At 36.0% G+C, this 19,746-nt stretch overlaps 1 protein-coding gene across 1 annotated transcript in view; it reads right to left on the reverse strand.

Annotated features, from left to right (window-relative positions):
- The window catches only part of SEMA3C (semaphorin 3C), a 178,791-nt gene that overhangs the window by 48,243 nt on the left and 110,802 nt on the right, over positions 1 to 19,746 (reverse strand). Inside the window, exons 8-12 of the mRNA XM_043588705.1 lie at positions 18,257 to 18,399; positions 16,585 to 16,699; positions 14,305 to 14,374; positions 12,390 to 12,534; positions 2,754 to 2,976 (exon numbers count right to left, since the gene is read on the reverse strand). Of these exons, the coding sequence (XP_043444640.1) occupies positions 2,754 to 2,976; positions 12,390 to 12,534; positions 14,305 to 14,374; positions 16,585 to 16,699; positions 18,257 to 18,399 (696 nt within the window). The remainder of the gene's footprint in view (positions 1 to 2,753; positions 2,977 to 12,389; positions 12,535 to 14,304; positions 14,375 to 16,584; positions 16,700 to 18,256; positions 18,400 to 19,746) is intronic.

Below are 19,746 nucleotides of genomic sequence, written 5' to 3' on the forward strand. Positions count from 1 at the left end.
AAACTAGAGACAGAGTCAAAGCAAGAAACAGAATTTTAATTATAGAAAACAATCTTATGGTTACCAGAGGGGAGGTGAGCGAGGGGATGGGTGAAATAGGTGATGGGGCTTAATGAGTGTACTTGCTGTGATGAGCACAGGGTGATGAATGGAGGTGCTGAATCCCTATATTGTACACCTGAAACTTTAACACTGCATGTTAACTAACTGGAATTAAAGACTTAAAAAAAATTAAAATATAATAATAAAATAAAATACAAAAAAAAATAAGATGGGGTGCCTGGGTGGCTCAGTAGGTTAAGCGTCCGACTTCGGCTCAGGTCATGATCTCATAGTCCGTGAGTTCGAGCCCCACTTCGGGCTCTGTGCTGACAGCTCAGAGCCTGGAGCCTGCTTCAGATTCTGTGTCTCCCTCTCTCTCTGACCCTCCCCCGTTAATGCTCTGTCTCTCTCTGTCTCAAAAATAAATAAAACATTAAAAAAAATTTTAAAAAAAGATGTAAATGCAAATATTGAGCTCTGGAAATGGCAATGACTAGAGATATACATTTGGGATTTGTTTGTACATAATGGAAAATTAAAAGCACATGAATAAATGAGATTGCCAAAGAATATGTAAAAAGAAGAGGACTGTGGACAGAGCCTTCGGGAATACCTATGCTCACCAGCTGGAGGAAGCTAGGCTAATGAAGGAAACAGAACTGCCAGGGAAAGAGGGGAGGTATATTACTTGTGGCCGAAGCAGCAGGTAAAGAGAGATTCTGCAATACCACGTGATGCGAAGAGAAAAGGGAAGCACTTCATTGGTTTAAGGTCATTGGATTTTCTTATGAGGACACTGAACACCTCGGCAAAATCGGCAGAACAGCAGGGATGGCAACAGGTGGAGGTGTTGTCTAGTTTTGTATCCTGGTGTAAGGTTTCCAAGCCAAAGATATAGTAGAGAATGAAATGAACAAATAAAGCGAATAAGAAAATAAGTGATAAAGAAAGGTCCTGGAGATAGCAGGAAAGGATAAAATTGAGAACACTGAAGAATGATTCTTCTGGGAAGGAAGGATTATTTCTCAGGGCAAGCAAAGCGAGGATCAGTAAAAACACAGATACGTCCAGGTGTGAAGCAGGATGCCAAATAGTACATGTCAGCAGATTCTTGCCCTCAGACCAATACAAACTGAAATTACATGAGACTAAAAGATTCAGATCTGGGTATTAAGTGTAAGAACAAAATAAGAACTTCATAAGAAAGGCACACTTTGAAAGTATTATTTAGCCAAGAAAAAATATCCACATCTTAAACTGATTGAAGCCTGAAAGCTCAGAATACATATTGCACAACTGCATATCTGTTTTTTTTAAAAAAATGCTTAGTTATTTATTTTTGAGAAAGAGAGAGAAAGAGAGCAGAGGGGGGGCAGAGAAAAAGGGAGAGACAGAGAATCCCAAGCAGACTCCATGCTGTCAGCACAGAGTCTGACACAGGGCTTAAATTGACAAACCATGAGTCATGACCTGAGCTAAAATCAACAGTTGTATACTTAACAGACTGAGCTACCCAGGCACCCCCGCACCACAGCACATCTTATAAATCAGGTTTACAGACACATTTGAGATCTATTTCTGAAACTAGTAGAGAAATTACCTAATTTCATGAAGTAGCTCTGATATTGTAGGTAAAGAGATTTCATCACTTCCTGCAAGGTAGTCAGGAATGTTTGAAAGATGTTAATTACTGCCTGTCAAACTAGTTTTTTTCTCTAGAGTAGTGGTTCTCAAAGTTTAGTGTATATCAAGTTACCTGGAGGGCTTGTTAAAACACAGACGCTGGGTCTTATCCCTAGAGTTCTTGGACTAGAGCCTGAAACTGTATTTCTAACAAGTTCTTGGGTTATACTGATTTTGTTGGTCTGCGGACCACATTTTGAGAACTCCTGCTACAAGGTCAGCCATTCCACATTCGTGTAGGTCTACAAACAAGAGTATTTTTCACTCAACTAGTCAATTAAAGTAAATTGGCAAACTACAATTGTGAATGTATTAAAATACTACCATTAAAATACATATTAAAATACTACCATTTAAAAAAAACTATCTTTATTTGTTATTAAATTCACTTTTAAATGTTATCTAGAACCATCTACCATTATCATTATCACTGGAAAATGACTCCGTGTATTTATTAAAAAGTTGCAGGGGCACCTGGGTGGCTCTGCTGGTTAAGCATCTGACTTTGGCCCAGGTTGTGGTCTTGCAGTTCATGGGTTCGAGTCCCCCAATGGGCTCTGCACTGGTAGTGTGGAGCCTGCTTGGGACTCTCTCTCTCTCTCTCTCTCTTTCTTCTCCTCCTCCAGTTGTGCTCTCTCTCTCTCTCTCTCTCTCAAAATAAATACATTTAAAAAAATTTTTTAAAGTTGCAGAATTTGGTTCAGTTGAGAGAAACACTAACCCATGGTTAAAAGTCTTCCCATACTTTCATTCAGTTCATAATTATTATATTTCACTATAGTATGTGCCAGGGACTCTTCTAGGTGCTTTACACATATTATTCCACTAGTTATTCATAATAACCCTATACAGTAATTTGTTTTATTAACTCCGTTTTACAGATGTGGTAACAGGCATTGAGACATTAAATACCTCAGTGAGAATCAGACAGAAATACCATTGGAGTCTCTCTGATTCCAATATTATGGTCCTGACCTATTATGCTCTTTGACTACACATTAAAGTATAGTTTGAGCTCAAATACTTACCTGTTCCGAGAAACAGGACGTGGTATCTACCATCAGCAGCATTCACTCGATCCACAGCTATCTTTGTGTACTTATAGTCAGTGCCTATACGAACAATCAGAGGTCTTCTGTGGATTGGGTAGATAGAATTGTACATGAGAGGATGGTTCCGAATAAAAGTGACAACGTCATCTGGGAACTCCTTAGTGGTCCGCATATTGGGCGTAAATGCTCCTCCTGGGCACTAATAAAATATTTTAAAAAGAACCAAATTAGTAAATAGTTACTTCCTTTTAGTAATAACCAAAAGACCTCCACTTTTCAAAATATTTAGAAGCTCAAGTTGTTGTAAGCACAGATCCTCCTTGACTTACAATTATGGGTTTAAATTCTGATAAACCCATCATAAATTGAAAATACTGTAATTTAAAAATGCATTTGATACACTTAACCTACCAAACATCATAGCTTAGCTGAGCTCACCTTAAACGTGCTCAGAACACATACATTACCCTACAATTAGAGAAAATCATGTAACACAAAGCTTGTTTATACTAAAGTGTTGAATAGCTCATGTAATTTTTTGACTGAACTAAGAGTGAAACACAGAATGGCTGTAAGTTTATGGGTTGTTGACCTTTGTGATCACAAGATTGGGGGTTGCGGCTCGCTGCTCTACCCAGCATCCAGAGAGGAGAAATCACTAGCCTGGGAAAAGATCAAAATTAAGTATTCAAATTACAGCTTCTGCTGAATTTGTATTGTTTCTGGATCATTGTAAAGTCAAAAAACTGTAAGATGAACCATCATATTTGCTACTCATTGAGGAGAAAACAACATGACTATATATACAACTATCTATAGACAATGAATTAAAAAAGTGTACAATTTGACCACTTGAACAAGGCTAAGTCCACTTATCCTACTCCATTTGTTTTTGGAGAGCAGTTGATGCCGTTTTATACATAACTTTTTACCCTTCCCATCTGTCACTTTTCTATTCCTATTCTTGCCAGTGACAGTGTTGTTAGGGGTGGGGGGGGGCACACTTGTGGATATAATCTAGTACTATCATTGGCTAAAATAGGTTATCATTATCAGATTCAATCAGAATTGAATTCAATACAAGAGTTTTATTCCATATGATTCTTTCCTCCCCAGAGAGGGATCTCTGAAGTCAGAACTTGGATTGGATGTGGAAAATGAGAACTGATAACTCCCTTCTAGAAAAGATTGCTATGACTTCCATTAATCTTTGAATAAAATTCCAATCCCTTAGCATGGTCTCTAAGCTCCTATATGTCTGACTTTTATCTACCATTCCCAAAGTACCTCTTGCTCTTCTTCAGTCTCAAGCACGCTCCCGCTCCAGAACTTTGACACTGGCTATACCCATTTGGAACGCTCTTCTCCCTATAACTCCATTCTGAACCTCATTCAGTTCTCAGTTCAAAAGTTACTTCTTTAAAGGTAACACATATAAAAATAGTTCCCCATCTCCATCTCTACTTTCTATCTCCTTAACCAGCTTTATTTTTCTTCACAGCTCTACTTACCTAACTGTATATTATATATTTGTTGTTTGTATGTCTATTGTTTGTTTCTCCCTCTGGAATGTAAGGTATGTATTGACCTGAACTGGGTATATTTTGTTCATCGTTTCACTCTCAGAGCTACAACACAGCTGATAAAGAGTAGATATTCAACAAAGAGCAGTTTATTGAGAGAATTACTCTATTACATCTGGCATTCAATTTTGGTGCAGGGGCTGTATGAAACAAGAGCTTCAGTTCTGGCCAGGAGAGGAAAGATTCAGAGCATCAAGGTCAAAGAGGCAGCTAGACAGCAATAATAACTGAAAAGGGACTGCTGGACAGCTTTAGCAGTTCTGGAAAGAGCGCATGACAAGGGCTTCTGGGGAGAAGATTCCATTTATAGGGTATCTGAGGCCAAGCTCAGGGGCGGGCTGGGAGCTTCTGAAGCTTGGAACTCAAACTTATCCACTAAAAGGATCCAAGTGTTAAGTTATACAAGCAAAGCTGTTGGTATAATCTTTAACACATACAAACATTATTTGCGTAACCCTATTAAATAAATACCTGTCAATATTTCTACTTTTAGAAACAAAAAAATATTTAGTCACATTTTCTTGAAAAAGACCATTTCTTTTCTAGTTTTCATTTATTCCCTTTAGAGAGGTACAAGGTAAAAAGAAATCAACACAGCAAACTTTCTGATCAATAGCAAATCTATGGCAAACAGTAGGATGGAATAGGTCAGTAACATACTGGAAAGTTATACCTTTTCTTTTTTAAAAATTTTTTTTATTTAATGTTTTTATTTATTTTTGGGACAGAGAGAGACAGAGCATGAGCAGGGGAGGGGCACAGAGAGGGGAGACACAGAATCGGAAGTGGGTTCCAGGCTCTGAGCTGTCGGCACAGAGCTCGACGCAGGGCTCGAACTCACAGACTGTGAGATCATGACCTGAGCCGAAGTCGGAGGCTTAACTGACCGAGCCACCCAGGTGCCCCAAGTTATACCTTTTCAAGAGTGGCAATGAACACTCATTTCTAGCTGATTGCTCCTATGCAGGAATACATCCTGGTGTGGCCAGATTTCAACAGAAGATAGAAATGTGGAATTTTATGTGAAATCTGCCAAAATTTTAATGTTAATTCAATATAAAAAGAGAAAAAATAACTTTAGGGGTCTCCCAAAACATGGTGATCTCTAGGTTAAACCCTTGCAACAACTTTCCCACAACGTTAGTGCCTCTGGACCAGCATCCTTGGGCAGACTCACATTTGCAAATAACTCTCAGCAAATTATAATGTTGCTTCACTCATTTAGACTCTATCATACTGAATGCAATTTTTTGACTCACTTTGACCAGTTAACATTACTAGAACTTTTTACAGGACCAGTAAATACAGCTCTTTTTTTATAGAAAGGCACAAGGAGCAATTAAATGACTTCAGTAAGGAGAGATAATGAGGCAAATAATAAAACTAAGCCTCCCCGTTCATAATCCCATTAAGTAGACTTTCATCCAGGGCTCATGTGCTTTTCTTTTAGGAAAAAGCATTATATTTAAATATACATGTTTATAAATTGCCCACAAAAAAGACCAAATGAGGACAAAGAATTTCATTTGAGGGTATTCTAAACTGATGCATATGTTCCATACTTCTGAAAAGCGTAGAATTATGGGTGTTTTCTACCCTCATTCCACACACAAAGTGGAAAAAGGGAAATACATTGCTCACTGAATGAAAAAATGGAAAGACCAAATGCACGGGCAATTCAAATAGTTCCAGTTCCTCATAAAACACCACTAATTATGGTTTGCTAAGCTGAGATGTCTCTTCAAATATTTGCAAACATTCTCATTTGTAGGTTCCAGAAAGATCCAAAGTTAGCATATATAACTGAGCAATTTATATAATTTCCAGTTAACAATTTTCATGTGTGATAAGGTGATTAAATTAGAAGTGTCTGGTTTCTTGGCCTTACTTGATTGAAATTCGGTTAAAATTATGTTTCAGGTGCTCAAAACTGTAGTAACCCAAATAAATCAACTCACAACTCTAATCAGTTATTTTATATTCATTCAAATGTCCCCTATCTGGGACTTTTGTTTTATAGTCACAATGAACTTCTTGCTTAGAAACAAGTGTTTCCTGGTAGACTTTTATTTTCGAAATTACCAAAGAATTCTTTTTGACAATAATTAATTTTTTCATTGATTCATGGCACAAACTTTACAGATAAGACACAGGGTGAGTGAGAACAATGGTGACAAGAACAAAAATGGATGACCCTTTGCAGATTCTGTATCTGGACTTGCAAGTTTGCTCAGTGTAACATTACCAAATACAAATAAGATGCAACTAACTTATCCCTTGCTTTGTGATATGAGAAAGCATATGTACTAAAATCTCAAGATAAATATAACATCCACGTACTACCATAAAACAAAGCCTCTGTCCACAAATGAGGCTGGTGTCCCCCTCTTTAGAAAGCTGATTTAGCTCTGCAAATTTTCGTTAAGTAGTTTGGGTTAAACTTCAAGTTGTTTTTCTCCAGTTCTAGCATTCTGTTTATCAAGCAGTGACAGGCACTCCTTTTTTGAGTAAAGACATTTTAAGTATTTTGATTACTAAAGTGCTGGGTGAAATGCTGGGAACAATAACAATGCCATGTTAAGGACGTATCAGCAATTGTAATCCTCACCTAATTTGCTTCCTATTTTTAGGTATTCTTGATGTCTTCCATCCTCTGATGCTCCTCACAAAGCACACCCATGATCCTAGTTTTCAATATTAATATATTGAATAGAATATCCATTCTTTGAACACATTCCTTAAATTTTTAATTTGGGGGGGGGGAGGGGCATAAACGGAGAGGGAGAGAGGGAATCCCAAGCAGGTTCTGCACTATAGGCATGGAGCCCAACATGGGGCTCAATCTCATGAACTGAGAGATCATGACCTGAGCCAAAATCAAGAGTCCAACACTTAACCGACTGATTTTATTCACTTTTTATTCAAAAAGCATTTTGATGTGCCCAGTAGGAGACATAAGAATAAGAAGCTACCATTATCTTCTAGAAAGAAGTATTCTAGGGGCGCCTGGGTGGCGCAGTCGGTTAAGCGTCCGACTTCAGCCAGGTCACGATCTCACGGTCCGTGAGTTCGAGCCCCACGTCAGGCTCTGGGCTGATGGCTCGGAGCCTGGAGCCTGTTTCAGATTCTGTGTCTCCCTCTCTCTCTGCCCCTCCCCCGTTCATGCTCTGTCTCTCTCTGTCCCAAAAATAAATAAAAAAACGTTGAAAAAAAATTAAAAAAAAAAAAAAGAAAGAAGTATTCTAGTAAGGAAGATGGGTATATTCAAAGCAAAATAACAATTAAGTCTTATAATAATAATTTAAGACAAACAAAATAAATAACAAATGTTGGTTTGTGATCAGCTGTCATATATGTTTAAGAGCAAATATTTTTTAAATGAATTCAGAATACTAGAGAACTTAAGGGTTTCAGGGTTGGTGAAAGGTTTAAAGATAGGATAAAAATGTTGGAATATTTAAGGAACTATAATTCCTGAGGCACTGCTGGGTCATAGAGCACAAAGTAGAAGAAGGAGGTAGGAGTTGAGATTAAAGACTGGAAAATAAAAGCAAAACTAGCCAGAGAAGGAGAGACTGACATGGTCAAGAGGAACTTGACCTAACACTTGAAAGATGAGTGATATATGGATAAATACATGGACATTTGGCATTCCAGAATCTGGGTTAGTTTCTGGCATTGATCTCTGAAACTTGTATTCTGAGAGAAAGTGATCCCCTTGCTGAAACCCTTGGTAGTCTAGGCCCTTTATTTGAAGCCTAAAGAATTACATAGTTGAAGACTTGTACTTTTATGCACCAGTTGGTCCTCATTCTATTTGCATTTATCCTCCATTGCCGACAAGACTGCTCTGCTCCAGTCCTATTAGCTCATACAGAGCTTCTAGAAGGACTTATTAATTTCTATCTTTGCCTTATAATGTAAGCTGAAACATCCTTCCTTCCTAACCCAAATTATCCAAATCCAACTGCCTTCAGGGCCAGCTCAGTCTCTTATTGTTTATATGCCTTCTCTAGAGAAGGCTGTCCCATGGCAGTATTTCTGTCCTCTGGACTTCAATAATATTTATTGTCTATTTTATTCATGTGTCTTGAATAATGATATGAAACAACATATAATGAATTTTTCATGTCTATATGCCTTATGTATTTTATTTTATTGTAAACTTTCTTCACAGTGTTTTAAACATCCTTGAAGAATAGAAGTATTTCTAATGTAAGAACCATGAAAAGATGCATGGAATCAACACAAGTGCCAGCAATAAAGTTCTTTTTTCTTGCCAACACTAAGTAGGTGGCTCATGAAGTTTCTGTGTTCTTTTGCTGCACCAGGTACCAGACCTGTAAAGCATAATGATTAAAGCAGATGGTTCTGGTCCACTTATAAACAGATATTAAAACAGAACACTTTTATTAGGTTCTGCTTAACAAGATAGTATAAGCAAAAACAATTTTCTACAGAAGCTTTATACACGTTGCAACAGAATAATGTAATATGTTAGCTCAGCCACAGAGAGAATCTGCAGTCTTTGGCTGCCCTTTGCAACATACCAAAGGTGTCTTGTTTCTTCCACAAACTTGAATCACTTATGGAAAAACATTATGACACAATTGGCAGGATTCTTCCCACTGACTTGTGCTTGCTAGTTGGGGCAGTTTGCTAACATAGCTATCCACCCTGCTTTAAAAGAATCACCTACAAGGAACATTAGAATGAGGGTATACAATTTCTGCCCCTGTCATTTCTTTAAGAATTCAGTCATGTATTTATGAGGTTGACCTGGCAACTGAACTACTGTGTAGGATAATTAAATACAGCAATGACAGTTGATTCTTCATTGGGAGGTCTTCAGAAGCAACATTTTTAACCCGAGAGAAGAGGGAATGCTTTGGGTCACTTGGCTGTAGGTCTTCTGGCTACATCAGTGGGATATTAAACCCTGGAAGCCCAGGGAAGAGACAGACACTGGCCACTCTGAGTCACACAGCTGAGACTTCATGGTGTGTTGTTCAGTGAAGGGTGGAGGGACTAAATCTGGGAGGTTTGCTTTTCCAGAAGGAGTTCCAGAGGTCTTCCTCCACCCTGCCTCTTTTACTCCCTAAGGATCACTCATCTGACAATTTTTTTATTTAAGGGAGCTGCTCTGGTCTCAACACCAGATGTAAGAAACCACATTATAGAAATATGTCTCAAGTACCGACTACTCCCTTTATTTCACGGAGTCAGCTCCAGATGTGTGTTACTAAGCCCTGGCTTATACCACACTGCTTTACAACAGAAAAAACATGCTTATTCTTAGCAGCTTGGAAAGAGTGAAAAGTGGGACTGTTAGCAGAATTTTCTAATTTAGCATTGGCTTACTTTGTTTCAATAAAAGGGTTTATCTATTCCCACATTTTATGTAGAATAATCGCTATTCAACATGAATGGTGTTCTCACTATGATTCCTGAGAGTCCTTTTGAGCTGCCATTCCGGTGAAGTCTGACAAGGGTTGGGAACAGAGGTGGCTTTTCTTCAGGAAAAACAAAACAAAACCCTCACTTGTAATAGTCATCAATTTCCATACTGTAACTACTCTCACCATGCTAATCTCAAGTTACTACTGGGAATCCCTACTTGAGACGAGGCAAGGTGTACAAAATCTGTTCTGTAAACTGGATATAGAGTAGCTCCGACCCAAACTCATTGAGGCTCTGGGGCCTCAGACCTGATTCAATTAGCATGGCTCTCTTTTATCAATCTTATTGGTTTATCTGAGAAATGTCTCTTAAGGATATACTCGGAGGAAAGTAGAATTTTTTGAGTTCACAAACCACCCGTTCCTTGACTAATCCCACATGTGTGTTGCAAAAAAGAATAATTAATGGAAGCATATTCTATCACAACCTCCCGTTAATTTTCTGTATTAAGATGAAGCAACGACTTGGTCAACTTCAAATAGCAAGTAATCCTCAAAACTAACATTTATGTCTGAATAGGTTATCAGTGAGTCCCCTGGAAATGAATGAAGGGCACTGAATGAAATAACGAGAGCCATGAGTTATAATGGAATTTGAAAGTGGTTCAGCTCCCCCTTCTGTTGTATAATCTTTGCTCCTTACCCAACCCACCTCAAGTTGAGATACCCTGAGATTGATACATCTGTTGATATTTTCCTTGTGTTATACAAAATCATTAAGTACTTTTTCCACTTTCTGTTGAGCTATGGGCATCAAAGAGAGATCATTTAAAAGGGGATAGATTGTGAATTGTATAATAGGACTTCATCCCCAGCCATGATTAAGTGTGGCTCTTCAAAATTTAATTGTTTCACAGGTAAGGAGCAATGATGATAATCTTTAATTAAAAGTTAATTATTCCTATCAACCACACATTTAAGATGATGAAAAAATAAAGGACTGAATAATACATTGCAAATAAACTCTAAGAATAACACAAAAAATAAATTATCAATTAACAAATAGTTATGTGGGATGAATATCTAAAAGCATATTGGCAGAGGGAACTTCATAAGTAAGGAAAAAGGAAAAAGAAACATTTTAAGGAAATAATATTCTAACAAACATCTTTTGATTATTTCCCATAAAATCATTCTTCTCTACTCACATCCACCTTATTTTATAATTATAACCATACTATGAAACTGAAAATATAAGAAAATTATATTCCCTATGAAAGTCCATTGAAAATCATATTCCTCTTGATTGTTTCACCATGTGACATTTTATAGAAACAAAAACTAATCAATATTCTAGAATTCAATAAAGCATTATAATGCGCCAAATGAAAAATAAATAGTAGGACTGTGATCGTTGTAGTGCTGGAGAAAGTTCAATTCCAATTGGTCAGTGCACTGTCTGCATCTGGAAAGGTTAGTTTTCAACGTACTCCTTAATACTTCTGGTATTACAAAACATGGATATACCTGTATACCTCAAAACTGTAGAGTTTACAAATATTTTACTGAACTAGAATATCACTTTCATCGTGTTTATTTATACATACTATTTCTTTCTTTGAGAAATATATAACATATAATTTTTAAATATATCCCTTACAATGGAAAGATCTACATATGATTTATCTGTAACTTAATTCTCATATGGTTATTCCTTTATTAAAATAGGTAACATTCCTTAATATTAGGAAAGGCTGTGTGAAAAGCATTAAAATTCTTTCAGGATGCCGCCAAAATGTTAATTTCCAAACTATGGCTTTATGACAATAAAATTAGGAAAATATCTCTGCCATGTCTAACATATCCAGTTGCCTTCAAATCTAAAAGAGATTTTATTAGCAATAGTACTTAGAAAAATTTGTGGAGAGTGCTATACTATACCATATTTGTAAAATACCAAATCTGAGAACCCATAACCTGAAAAATTACAATAAGTGAATCAGTAAGTCAGTAAATATATATATATATATATATATATTTACACATATATATTGCATATATATACATGTATACACACACATATATATGTGTGTGTGTGTATTTATTTTTGAGAGGCAGAGACAGAGCATGAGCTGGAGAGGGGCAGAGAGAGAGGAGACAAAGAATCTGAAGCAGGCTCCAGGCTCTGAGCTGTCAGCACAGAGCCCGATTCAGTGCTTGAACCCATGAACAGTGGGATCATGACCTGAGCTGAAGTCGGACGCTCAACTGACTGAGCCACCCAGGCTCCCTTCGATTATATTTAATAAACATCAACATGATATCATATCCTGGTAAGTTATATATATATGTTTTTTTTTTTAATTTTTTTTTTCAATGTTTATTTATTTTTGGGACAGAGAGAGACAGAGCATGAACGGGGGAGGGGCAGAGAGAGAGGGAGACACAGAATCGGAAACAGGCTCCAGGCTCTGAGCCATCAGCTCAGAGCCCGACGTGGGGCTCGAACTCACGGACCGTGAGATCGTGACCTGGCTGAAATCGGACGCTTAACCGACTGCGCCACCCAGGCGCCCCTATATATGTTTTTTAAAAAGCAAAATAACAAAGAAATTTTCCTAGATACTTACAGTTCCAGGGCGAGGATACGGAATTCTACCCTGATAGGAGATCAGCTGATGATTGGGCCCTTCTTTATGGGCAAAAGGCCCATTAAACACAGTCTGTATATCAGATAAATGATACACACACACTGCTGATCCTTTAAAAACTGAGCTAAAAAAAGAAACAGAAAGAGATCCATTTTCTTATTTTTTTTAACTTCTAAATACAATTTAAAAAAAAACAGATGGCAAGGTTTGTGATGAAGAGTTGATAATTCATCATGGAAAAGTTGAACATTACAGTACACACTGTAAAGCTGAAAAATCTCTCCTATTTTGAAATAAGCAATTGGTACATAAAGCATTAAAACATTTAATCCATTTCATGGAGGCAGTAGACAATAATAAGTTATAGAAGAGTTCTCAATGTTTCCAAAATATAGGACAAGTCATAGAGTTTCTAACTAGTTTATCTTAACAACAAAAAATAAATTCATGATTTATTCAAAAATATGAATTTGAATTCTAAGTCACTGTCAATAAAATCTATCATAATTTAAGTGAAAGAAATAAATCTCATTAAGAGAAAACTGTATTTCTTGTTCTTAAGATTATTTTAACGTGAGAATGTTCTCACATTTATCCTAAAGAGTAGTCAGAGAAGTCTAAGTTGTCATAATTTATGTATTTTCCTTGTTAATGACAAAAAAAAAAAAGAAAAACAAAAACAGTAAAGTCCAAAAAAAGTTCGTTACATTAACGCCAATATAATCTCAGAGAATGTGTTTGGATCCTTACTAAAAACTATTTCTGTTGTCACTAAGGCAGATTGACTGAAACAAACATTTCTCTGACTTACATATATCTCTTAAATTAGATGCCTAAGGGAAAACTTAGATGCTCATTGAAAAAAACAAGATATGTCACTAATCATTAGCACTGCTGCTCAGAAATGACAATTATGAATTTTTCAAAAGACTATTGGTGTTGGGGAAAACAAAAACTGTAGAAATATTTTTTTGAAACAAAAATTTTCTTCTGAAGAATTTGGTTCTTTTCACTTTGTTCACTTATTTCTGAGTTAACTCAAGACCACTTTCTCTTTTAGAACACGAGTTAAACTGTTCATCCTGTAGGGCATATTTTTACATATTTTATAGGGCAAATGTAAATATGACATATAATCAATATCTTTGTGATTTTATTTTTCCTTGAATGGACCATTACAGTTTACAATGATGCTGTGCTTGCCCTGCTAAAGAAGAATGCTAAAATCTTCAAATTTTTGTTTTTTGGTTGGTTTTCTAATAAAAGGCACAGATTACATTCTGCATTGGCCCTGCTATCGCTTGGGTACTGTGCTGCCTTCTGAGTAACATTCTCAGTGTAAAATAATTAAACACAAATATATCTAGGAAAAGGTGAGAAGATGGCAAGTTGTCTTGAAATATATGAAAATTAGGATTGGACATCCCAGAGAAGTTAGAAGACATTAAACCTATTTTCCAGTATATGAAATACTGCCATAAGGGATATGAAAACTAGTGCACTATTTTATTAGTTTCCAGTCATCATTTTAGATTGTTCCAGAAGTAAAACTTATTTTAGTAGAAATACCAAAAGTTTTAGGTGAATCATGGATCTTCAAACTACTTCCTTAAAACAAAATATCTTATATACTTTATTCCTACATTATAATTCATATTTTCCTTTCTTTGAGAAAAATAGCATATAATCATTATAAATACTCTGTACAAAACCATTTTGAAAGTATTAGTTCAGCTTGAATATATTTTGGTCACCAGGCAAAAGTAATAAAACAGGATGGTTATATCCTGAATGCTTTGTAAAATTAAAAACTGAAAACAATGTTTTGTAATAATTACTGTCATTTAGTGAAGTTTATTGTTTAACACATAAGCTATAATTGTTTAATAATTACCTTGATGTTGTAAAAATGCCATACACTAGTGTTGTCCTTGGGTTATCAGTTTCCAGCAGAAACACATCCTCTATAAAAGGAAAATATCATTCTTTTAAAGTTCCCAAATATTAACCATATTTAAAAAAAATTTACCCCAAGAAAATAATTTCAACTATGAAAAATATTATCGAGAAGCATATTCTGGCAGTATCATTATAATCTGGAAACAACTAAGTGAACCCAATGAAAGGCACGTGGTAAAGTGAATTAAATGAAATATCATACAAACACTATAGGGATGTATATAGACTGCAACCTTATGGAAACCATGCTAGTGAAGTAATATTAAGTGAAAAAGGTATAGAGTGGTATGTAATCTAGACTAGAATCATGTGAAAATCGTACAACTATGTAACAGATTACAATAAGATTACCAGTGAGTATTTCTGGTTAGCAGAGCTATATTTTCCTATCTTCTTTTGTATGCATTTTCTAAATATCCTTTAAAGATAACATAATAGTTTTTTCAATTTAAAAAAGTATTACATTCACAGTTTCTTTTTGACATAGGGTTGGAAGCTGGAATGTGGAAGAAAACTCAAAGCGACTTTTTTCCTTATATAAAAGAAGACTGTTTTGGCTTATGGTTAAAATTGCTAGTGACATTTTTACTTAATTGATAATTTGCCTAATAACAAAAAGTTTAAAGTATATTAAGGCAAAGACAAAGGTACAGATAGTAAGGCTCAGTACCACAGAACAGAACCTGGAAGTAGATTTCTGATAGGAAACCTCAGTGAATAATCAATTGTCACAATTACAAGAAAGGTCTGAATTTAGTAACATTTTTTGCAAATAAGATTCTTGCTGGGAAAAAAAAAAAGTTAAAAAAAAAAAAAAAAAAGGGGCGCCTGGGTGGCGCAGTCGGTTAAGCGTCCGACTTCAGCTCAGGTCACGATCTCGCGGTCTGTGAGTTCGAGCCCCGCGTCAGGCTCTGGGCTGATGGCTCGGAGCCTGGAGCCTGTTTCCGATTCTGTGTCTCCCTCTCTCTCTGACCCTCCCCCGTTCATGCTCTGTCTCTCTCTGTCCCAAAAATAAATAAGCGTTGAAAAAAAAAAAAAAAAAAGTTTAAAGATTCTTGCTGGGAAAAAAAAAAGATGTAACCCATTTTTATTGCTTACCTCTCAGATGATGAGGTAAAAAAAAATCTGAGAATAGCCAGTAGTTTACATTTTAATGGGTTAAAGCAAAATAAATGTCATTTCTAAATGGCACTTAGTAAACATAACACTATGATGTGTATCAAGTTATTCTGATTAAAAAGAGAACTGTTTCTTGGTAGAAAGGAATCAGATCGTTAGTTCTTATTTGACCTGGTATAACTCTACTTACGTCACACATCCTGAAAGTAATTCATCTCAGGGTCACCCAAGAAGGGCTGATTAGAGTACAAATTTAATTTCCACCCTGAAATTTTCCCATCCAACCTTGATTTTGCTAATTAGCTATTAATAGTAAAAATATTTAGCTGTATTTGCATACAAACTGATTTCAAATCAGAATATTAGAATTTATTTTTATTTTTATTTTTTTTCAACGTTTTTTATTTATTTTTGGGACAGGGAGAGACAGAGCATGAATGGGGGAGGGGCAGAGAGAGAGGGAGACACAGAATCGGAAACAGGCTCCAGGGTCTGAGCCATCAGCCCAGAGCCCGACACGGGGCTCGAACCCACGGACCGCGAGATCGTGACCTGGCTGAAGTCGGACACTTAACCGACTGCGCCACCCAGACGTCCCAGAATATTAGAATTTAAATGCAGAGGAAATACACATTCTTTTAGAAAAACACAAATAGGGGCGCCTGGGTGGCTCAGTTGGTTGAGCGTCCAACTTCGGCCCAGGTCATGATCTCGCGGTTTGTGGGTTCGAGCCCCGTATCAGGCTCTGTGCTGGCAGCTCAGAGCCTGGAGCCTGCTTCGGATTCTGTCTCCCTCTCTCTCTGCCCCTCCCTGGCTCACACTCTGTCTGTCTACCTCTCTCTCAAAAATAAAAACATTAAAAAAAAATTTAGAAAAGCACAAATACATCATTACTCATTTGTCAATTACACAGGGGCAAAACAGATTTAAAAAGTACTTAAAGAAATTTATGAACAGTAAACATTATTCATTCAAATTGGCACATGATTTATGCTGAGAACATTCATGGAATATACATCCTCTGCAGAGGTTATTAAAATATATAAACTTTACAAACTCTTTTTCAAAAACATTTTTCAATCTCAAATCCATGTACCTAATTCATCAAAGTAAGTTTCCGGGCCATCTTCATCGGTTACAGAGCACACCAGCCTCGCTTTTAAGAAGGTCGTCCACTTGTTGACAAGGCTACGCAGACCTCCAGTGTCATTCTGAAACCATTTTGAAAACACATTTCAGATGGCTTAAATAAATACTAGAGTGTATTAAAAATTCATCTTAGATTTGTATATCTTGGGGAGTTGTTATAATCCGAAGTATGCAAATGTTAACTATATCTGCATACCGAAAAAAGAGGGATATTTAAGATTTATATTGCTTTATAAAATAGCTATAGCTATGCAATTAATTTTCTCCAATATGGTATCAACTGAAAATGTTTCAAAGAGGAGTTTAATAAATATATGCCCTAAAGCTTTCTAAATTTAACAATGTATGATGAAATACCTTTGAAATGTTATGGAGAACATATAATTTAATTTGCCTTTTCTTGATAACTCACTGTCTTCAATATGAACATAAATTATTGTATGCAGTGAAGATTATAGATGCTACTGTGGTCAGGAAAGTATGTTTATACTTCTACCAAATGGTCTCCAATAGTCTATTTTCTCTCCTTCACTTCTCTGTGTCAGCATTTAGTCCTCAGTATTTCCAATCAAATGCTTTAATATACACATTTCTCTGGCGAGGGCAGGAAAAGTGGTGTTTGGATCATTCACATACAGTCTCTACTGATTGTTTTCTGTATGTCCAGAAGCCTTTCATCCCTTCTGCTGCCTTTACTGCCTGAGGAGCAGATGACCTCCACAATCAGTGGAACACTGTAATATCTAAAAATAATGATTTTAAATACTAAACACTTGAAGAAACACTTTTGCACAAAATATGCTAATCATAAATCAGTCAGGGAAAACCTGTAAAAATCTTATACGAGAAGGCATCATGAGCTTTTTTTGAGTTGCTCCGTATACTTGCTGTTTATACACAAGACCATTTTGTTTACTGCTTTTAACTAGGACTGTATTTTATTAATGCATTTCTTAATTTTCACTATTGTAGACAGTTCCCCAACAATTGTCCTTACTGAGGTTTTGCTGTATTTTATTCACAAGAATTATTCTGTTTCTGTGATGTAGAGTTTAGCTATTTGTTTTTAATACAAATGTATTAAATGGATGAATGCATTAAGTAGAAAAGCAAAAATTAAATAAAATTTCTCATTTGTATAAGACCATGACCAAAATATTTCTTTGAATTAAGCTTTTTTATTTATCTCATATGACCGATGTGAATAAACATTAAGTTAAAATGTCTTCTCTCAGGGCACTGGGGTGATTCAGTCAGTTAAGTGTCTGACTCGATTTCAGCTCAGGTCATAATCTCACAGTTCGTGGGATTGAGCCCCATGTGGGGCTCTGTGCTGACATCCTGGAGCCTGCTTAAAATTCTCTCTTTCCTCTCTCTCTGCCCTTCCTCCACTTGTGCATGCTGTCTCTCTCTCTCTCTCTCTCTCTCTCTCTCTCTCTCTCTCTCTCAAAATAAATAAATAAACATTAAAAAAAATCTTTAAAATGTCTCCTCTCAATATTGAGTTAATTTGTAACAGTAGATGAAAGTAGGAAAATAAACTATTAGCAAAAGAAAATACATTTATACAATTTGAATTTGTGAGTCTTTCTTCAAATTAGGACAGGTTTAATACTTACAGGACATATTCTAGCAATCATGGAATGAATCTGTTTTGTGCTTCTGCTATTGTCGGTCAGTTTCTCTTTGAAGAAGAAGTACACCTTAGCATCATTTGGATCCGTGCCATCTGGGATGACATGTGCATCCACAAACATAGGTTCTGGAAAAAAAAAATACAAAGACTATATATATATATATACTCATGATGGAAATCTATCTACCGTCCACCCAAGTAAACCACAGGCACATGCCTTCTCCATCCTTGGTATAGAAGAACAATTCAGTGTTCATAGGCACAAAGTCTATAAGCAGTAATTGTATTCACACAACATATTGTATTTGGAATGTCAAGTGCCACAAAATATATCTATAATATAACAGCTTCAACTACTTTTCCTGGGGGGCGCTGGGTGGCTCACTCGAATGAGTGTCAGACTTCAGCTCAGCTCATGATCTCCAGTTCTTGGGTTCAGACCCTGCATGAGGCTCTTTGCTGACAATTCAGAGCCTGGGGCCTGCTTCGAATAGTTTCCCTGTCTCTCTGCCCCTCCCCCCTGATGCTTTTTCTCTCTGTCTCTCTCTCCCTCAAATAGAAATAAGCATTTTTAAAAAAAAAACTATTTTTCCCTATCCACAATACATTCTAGAAGTTCAATAAATGCAAAAATTCTTTGGGCAATGATGAGTTCTAAAAAACTAAAAACGTTTCTACCAGTTATTTCCCATGGAATATAATGGCCATTTTACGGAAAAAAAGTTTGTTTTTCAAAGTATAGTTCTCAATCTAGTGCATATAATATAAACTCAAATTCACTGAAGCAGAATGAGTAGGGAGTCCAAGATCTGAAAAACACATTTTTTTTCTTAAAATACAGCATATGAAATGAAGGGGAAATTTTTCAAGGAAAAAATGCAGTCATTTGAAGACATAGAGGGATTCCTTATTTCAAGAACAAAAGAAGTTTTAGAATACTCTATTTCCAGATGTACTAGTGTCATAAATTGAAGAAGTAAATGGACAATCAATGCTTTCTTGTGCCTGTCCATCAGTGAAATAAGATGCTTAAGTGTGGTGATTCATGCTTTGCTATGCAATGTTAAGTGGATTGCCAAATTTAGGGTCAGCTAGAAATCTTCCCCAGGGAGAAATGACAAAGTTCTTAGTGGTTTCTGCCTCCTCTAAACAACAGCAACTGACTGAAATTGTACATTTCAAATGTCAAATGAATATCTTTCATGATGTGAAATTCATGTGACACCTCCAAAACTGGAAACAACTGAATGCTTATAATCATAAAGTTATCATACCTATGATTTTCATTAAGTACTAAATAAAGTATAAAAAATATATATACCAGTTTTATAATTTAATAATCTAAATATAAAACAAATAGGAGGAGTTATTCAAAATATTTCAATCATTATATCTATCATAAATTTAGGAAATTTTTTAGATTTGACATTAAAATATTCAAGCATGATCTCGCAGTTCATGGGTTCGAGCCCT

This window comes from Prionailurus bengalensis, chromosome A2, assembly GCF_016509475.1.
Source record: "Prionailurus bengalensis isolate Pbe53 chromosome A2, Fcat_Pben_1.1_paternal_pri, whole genome shotgun sequence".
Taxonomy (NCBI): domain Eukaryota; kingdom Metazoa; phylum Chordata; class Mammalia; order Carnivora; family Felidae; genus Prionailurus; species Prionailurus bengalensis.